This window comes from Eubalaena glacialis, chromosome 5 (genome assembly GCF_028564815.1).
Source record: "Eubalaena glacialis isolate mEubGla1 chromosome 5, mEubGla1.1.hap2.+ XY, whole genome shotgun sequence".
Taxonomy (NCBI): domain Eukaryota; kingdom Metazoa; phylum Chordata; class Mammalia; order Artiodactyla; family Balaenidae; genus Eubalaena; species Eubalaena glacialis.
The window spans coordinates 45653071-45659640 of record NC_083720.1 but is presented as its reverse complement, the minus strand read 5'-3'; the positions used below and the strand labels follow the sequence as shown (position 1 = coordinate 45659640).

Genomic DNA, 6570 nt, shown 5'->3' with positions numbered 1-6570 from the left:
TTCTTATACCCATTTTTGGTATTATTACAGGCGAGATTGAGGAGAGGGGTAACTAAAAGAAGCTTATATGTTTATAATCTAAAGAAAAAACAAATCAATTGTAGTTTTAAAAAGTTTCGGATTGCCAGCACTGTGCTCTGGGAAGAACAGACTTTGAAGTTGGATAGACTCAGATCCATTTACTAGCTGTATAAGATTGGGTACTTAGCCTCCCTTAGCTTCAATCTTCTAGTCTGTAGAATGAGAATAATAAGTGCCTTAGTGGGGGTGAGAACATGTGCAAAGAGCGTGGCATAATTCCAAGATCACATTAGTGGGCTAATAAATGCCCTGTATTAGACAAAGCACATAGTCCTCTTCTGCCCTCTATTTCATTCCTGATAGTGTGAAAAGACCTACTAGTCACGGTGCTAGAAAACCCCAGCAAACTGCAAAGGACTCTTTCCAAGACAGGCCAGCTTGTGGTACCTTGATTACAGTAACTGCAGTCCAACAAAGCCTGATAAGGGAATCTGCTTTCCCCACTGTCTGCCACTATAAAGTTGAAAGTATAATATATCCAACTGGAAAATGTTTTGGCCCCCAGACTTAATAAGATCATAATTAAATAACTAAAACTTGGAGTTAGAAAGCAGTATTACTAAACTTTAGTGTGTATAAGATCATCAAGGGCAGTGGTTCTCAATCCTGTTCACACCCAATATCACCTTTTCCATAATGTTCATGTTATTATCTTGAAATTCATAGATAATTTTTACATTAGTAAACACATTTTAAAAATCAGTATAATTTCTTGACAGTAACAGAAAGGAGAAATAAAAGGAAAGCAATTATAATTAAATCATTTCAGTATGGAAATGCTCTGGCTTGATTAACTTTATGACATAATGTGGTACTCAGACGCTTGCACATATTGGCAGACTCACCATGAATGTGGCAGTTACAATACAAGTGTGTTGTATCAGCAACCAAATATGAGCCACAAAGCCGTTGATGATGTGATTTTCCACAGAGGTGAACAACTTTTGATACAGTTCTGAATCAAAAAGGCTATTTTTCTTCTACTTTACAAAGTGGTGGAATTCCTGTAAAATGTAGTATATAGTAAGACCCTGCAGAAAATACTCTAAATTTGGAATTAAGTAGGACGCTCGTTTAAAATGTGGATTCTGGATCCTCACCTCCAGAGATTTTGACTCATGGAATCTAAGATAGGACCAAGAGTCTACATCAACCTCCTGGCAGTGATTCTGATTCAGGCATTCTGTTTTCTAATTGAATTGGGGGAGGGGGTAGTTGTCCTGGAGAGGGAACCTAAGAGGATAAACTAGGAACCAAAACCCAGGTTGGCTATGCCTATGTAGTATAATGTATTGGGGTGAAAGTAAGGAATTTAGAATAGGAATATCTCGGTTTCAGACACAACTCTGCTACTTGTTAACTGCCTTACTTGGTACAAGTTTTCTGTATTTCCTCATCTATAAAAATGGGTATTGTTACCTGCAGTGTGGAGGGATGGGATCGTGGTTTCTGAGACCCCTTGAGGTTTGCTTGTTTTTTTCCAAGATTATTAAAACTTCTGATATAAAGCAGTTTGTAAAATGAAATATATTAACCATGCAAATTGCTTATTATTTTGATGCTATTATTCACACTTTAGGAAATTCTGATCAGGATGGTGTCACTTTCCCCAAAGCCCACTGTTTGAAACCAGAGAAAGCAAGTCACAAAGAAATTTGGGCCACTAACCCCTCCACTCGCCAAACAAACGAAAAACACGCAAACTCGTAATCCAAAGACTTGACAGGATTCTGGCTCCGGGTGGCCGGTGGCCAGGTGTGTGGATGAGTCGCTTCACTTTCCCTGGGATCGGTTTACTCAGACTTGCAGCTCCATTTGTTACTCACCTACTCCTCCATTCCTCTTTGCTTCCTCCTTTCCCACACCTGCCACCATCCTTTCTACCCCTGTCTTTGACTTTTTTCTCTGCTTTCTTACACTACACTTTCCCTCACTACGTACTCTGCGCTTTCCCGTCCCAGATTTCGGTCACCAGCTCCTCGGCAGCCCTTTTGGCTTCTTCCCTTTGGTAATCTCCGGCAATTCTCCCGCAACGTCCGGGGTCCTTCTTAAAGTGGGGGAAGGGGGGCTCCCACCCTCTGCCCAGGCAGGGGCCCAAAACGTATGCCCGGGTCCCCGCACCTCCTTGCGTCCCCGCGACTCGCTTTCCCCTCCCCGCCCCTCTCTCGGCACCCCCCCCCCCCCCCCCAGCCCTCAGCGCCGAGCTCCGAGGCTCCTGAGTCGCTGGCTGAGGGCACCCGTCAAGGTACCCGGTGTCTCGCCATCCATTCGCCAGCAGCACGTCGCCAGGGTCCCTTCCCCACACCAAACGCCCCAGCTGCCCGAGGCTGAGGCCGGCTCTTCTTCCTCCTTGGCCTGGGATGCCCACCACGGGCGGGGTCCGTCGCCGCTGAGTCCGGAGCCCGGCGCCACCCACGTGTCCCAGAGCGCCGCGCCTGGCCAGCGCAAACCTCTCCAAGGCCACTGGCTCCTCGTCGCTGAAGCTGATTGCAGGCGAAACCCGCACGGGCCCGGGAGCTGCGCGCGGGTCACGAGAGGCACGTGCGGGTCCTCGGCGCTTCGCCGCAGGGTGCGGGTGCCCGCAGAGCCAGCAAGCGAGCGAGGGCGGGAGGAGGAAGGGTGGGCGCGCGGGCGGCGGGGTGGCGGACACCCGGTGGAAGCAGGAGCCACGCGGTGGCGCGGGCGGCGGGACTGCAGTGCCACCTCTCCCGAGAAAGCCCACACACTCACACGCCCGCGCGCGCAAGCACCTGCACACCGTGGGCATCGAGAAGCCGAGCCATCGTGAGGCTTTGAGTGCCGGACGCGTTTCAGCGATGGCTTCTGCCCTCAACAGCAAAATTCACGCGCCCGGGACTTGCCCGGGCTCCAAAGCCGATGCCGGAGGTGGCGCCGGCTGGAGAATGGGCTGTGATCCCGAGATGCACGTGAAAATGTGCAAGAAGATCGCCCAGCTCACCAAGGTAACGTGAGGCGCTGCCGGCCGGCCAGCTGCGCGTCCGGGGCGCCCCGGGCCGGGGAGGGAGTGCGGACGCGCCCGAGGGAGGCCCAGGCAGAATCCGAGCTGAAACTTTGCCTCGGAGGCCAACCCGGGAGGGAAGCGGTCCTAAATCTTGGTGACCTTCTGGAGGCACCATCCTAAAGCAGCTGAGAGAAAGGATCCTTGCCAAGGAAACTCCTACAGCCTCCGCGCTGAGCAGGTGGTCTGTGCTCCCAGGGTGGGAATGTGAATCGAGTTGAATCAGTGCTGTGGTGTGTGTGTGTGTGTTTCCTTGCGGGCTCTGCTCAAGTGATAGTGCCTGGAATGTTGTGCTTTCATTCATCGCCGTACTTTACAGGCGGGGAGGAGGTCATGTGGGCTATTTAAACATTTGATTTATTTGTTGAGTGCCAGCAGCTTGTGTGTCACCGTAGTAAACCTGGAAGGCAGCCCAGGGGACTTACTATCAAACTGGGTACAGAGCATAAATGGGGAAGTGAACGATTCACCATTTAATTACTGGATTACAAAGGACCTCGGGAGGTCAGCCCCCCATCTCCCTACCTCATCCCAGGGCCCTGATTGAACCTCCAGGGACTGTAGTGTCTTCCTTATGAAGACCAGCAAGAAAATGACACCCTGTCCTTTGTTAGCCCCCTGCAGCTTCCCAATTAGGAGCTCCTTGGGGTAGGTTCCCCTCCTGTGCCTGGTGTGTAGATGGAAAACAACATCCCTCTCTGTCTTTTATACAAGGTCCCGAGTGCCTGAATTTAGCTAGTTGCCTTGGGGTTTCCTTTCAATCTCATAATAATTACTCCTGATAACATGCCTGCTAGTGGAACGTCCGGTCCAGGTTCTGTGTATGGGACATACTCTCTTCCCCAACTATCTTTCTCCCACTTCCCACACCCACTTTTTTGTGGGATCACAGGCATTTTCCTCCCTGACTATTTTGCCAGAAGGAAGAGAGCACAGAGACCTGGAATTGGACACTAGCTGCCTTCTCCTATCCCTCCCATTAACTTCTCCACATTTTTTGCAAATGAGCCTGTATCCAAACAGTGATCTCTTTAGTCAAGGATGGAAAGGGGGGAATGGAGATACTCCTTGGAGGCCTTGGCATGTGCTGCTTGGCACCACTGATCTAATCTGGAGTCATCCAAATAGTGACATCGACCCCAAAAAGTATTGATTTGAGGTGCTGGGCACAGTATAAGGCATCTTCATCTTCAAAGAACCTAAAATAGTTTTGGAGAAACAAGGTTGGAGAGAAACCTAAAAGACACTGCTCTATAATCAGTTGCTAAATTGGATGTTTCAAGTTGTGAGTGCTATAGAAGTAGAAACAAAGGATAAGTCATTATGGGTAGGAACATTTAGGAGAGACTTTATGGAAGAGATGAACCCTGAACTCAGTTTGAATTTATGGAGTGCCTACTGTGTGCCAGGCGCTGTGCTCAATATCGATGGCATAAAACTGAGTAAGATAGGAACCCTGCCCTTGTGATGAGACAAATGCATAAACAGATCATTTCAATATAATGTGGTAATGGTAGTCATTCTGCCCATTAATATTGATATTTTGGCACAATTATTATGTGCCAAGCACTGAAGGATACGGCAGTGAAGAAAGCAGCCATGATCCCTAGTGCATAGTAGGCAGTGTTTCTCAAAGTATATTCTGCATTAGAAATCACAGTTGATTCTTATTATGTAGGGCCTCTCTTTACCATTTTTCATGCTAATTGTTTAAATTAGACATTTTTAATATTGATATTGATATGCCACCTTTCTTTTGGCTACCTTTTGTATGTGATATTTTCCATCTCTTTATATTTAATCTTTCTGTAAGTTTTATTTTAGTTGTACCTCTGATAGGTGAATTTAATCCATGTGTGTTTACTGTGATAACTAACATATTGGGACTTATTCTTCCATCATATTTTGTGTTTTTCATTTACCATCCTGGATTAGTTAAATGATCTATATTCCCTCATTTTCCACAGCTGGTTTGAGGGCTTCTGGCATTATTCCTATTCTTCTCAGCCTTGTCTTTTATTTTTCCACATACATATTTACCTATAGTTTTTCTAACAAAGTTATCACAATTCTTTCTTCCTACAAAAGAGCTTTGCATACTTCACCCATTTAACAGCCCTCCCCTTTCCCATCTTGTCATTGTTGTCTAGAGTTTTTTACCTTTTAAAATTTACAATCGTTTTTATACTTGAGTTCATTAAATTTACTGACATTTTACCAATTCTTCTACTCCCTATTTTTTTCTTGAATCCATAGCCTTCTCTTTTGGTTCACTTTTCTTCTAGCTGAAGTTCATTTAATAGTTCTTTCCATAGGGGTCTTGGTGGGGTAAGAAATTCTTTGTATATTTGGAAATGTCTGTATTTTGCCCTCACTGTTGGATGGTCATTTATTTGGGTATAAAATTCTAGTGATGGGACTTCCCTGGTGGTGCAGTGGTTAAGAATCTGCCTGCCAATGCAGGGGACATGGGTTCAATCCCTGGTCCGGGAAGATCCCCCCACATGCTGTGGAGCAACTAAGCCCATGCGCCTCAACTACCGAGCCTGCGCTCTAGAGACCGCGCATGCCACAACTACTGAAGCCCGCACACCTAGAGCCCGTGCTCTGCAAGAGAAGCCACCGCAATGAGAAGCACATGCACCTCAGTGAAGAGTAGCCCCCGCTTGCTGCAACTAGAGAAAGCCCACGCACAGCAACGAAAACACAACACACCCAAAAATAAATAAATAAAATAAATAAATTAAAAAAAATTCTAGTGAACAGCTATTTTCCCATAGCACAGTGTTGATAGCATTCTATTGTCTTCAGGTACTAACTGCTGCTGGTAAAAATCCTACTGCCCATCAAATTTTCATTCCTTTGTAGATAATCTGCCTTTCTATTGGTAGCATTTGTGTATGTGTATTTTGACGTTTAGCAGTTTCATTAGAACTCTCTAGTTGGTAGTGAATGTACTTTCTATTGAAGACTCAGGTGCTCTCTTTAATTCTGGAAAATTATCAATGATTCTGTTTTCAGATATTGTTTCTCTGTCATTGCCTCCATTCAGTTTTCTGCAACTGCTATTAGGTGAGTTAAGGAAGCCTCTCCATCCACATCCTAAAATGTTATTAAAAATCTTTTTGTCTCTATTGTATCCTGGTGAATTCCTTAATCCTGTCTTCCTATTTCCCAATCCTCTAAATAATATGTCCAATCCAGAGTTTTTCCCATCTATTAAGTTTTATTTATTTTTAAATTTTATTTATTTATTTATTTTTGTCTGTGTTGGGTCTTCGTTGCTGCACGCAGGCTTTCTCTAGTTCTGGAGAACTGGGGCTACTCTCTGTTGTGGTGTGCGGGCTTCTCATTGTGGTGGCTTCTCTTGTTGCAGAGCACGGGCTCTAGGCGAATGGGCTTCAGTAGTTGTGGCACGCAGGCTCAGTAGTTGTGGCTCGTGGGCTCTAGAGCGCAGGCTCAGTAGTTGT

General features: G+C 46.0%; 1 protein-coding gene across 1 annotated transcript in view; it reads left to right on the top strand.

Annotated features, from left to right (window-relative positions):
• The first annotated feature begins 2897 nt into the window (after positions 1-2897).
• Positions 2898-6570, top strand: part of FAM184B (family with sequence similarity 184 member B) — a 127491-nt gene continuing 123818 nt past the window's right edge. The window contains exon 1 of the mRNA XM_061191260.1: positions 2898-3044. Within this exon, the coding sequence (XP_061047243.1) occupies positions 2898-3044 (147 nt within the window). The remainder of the gene's footprint in view (positions 3045-6570) is intronic.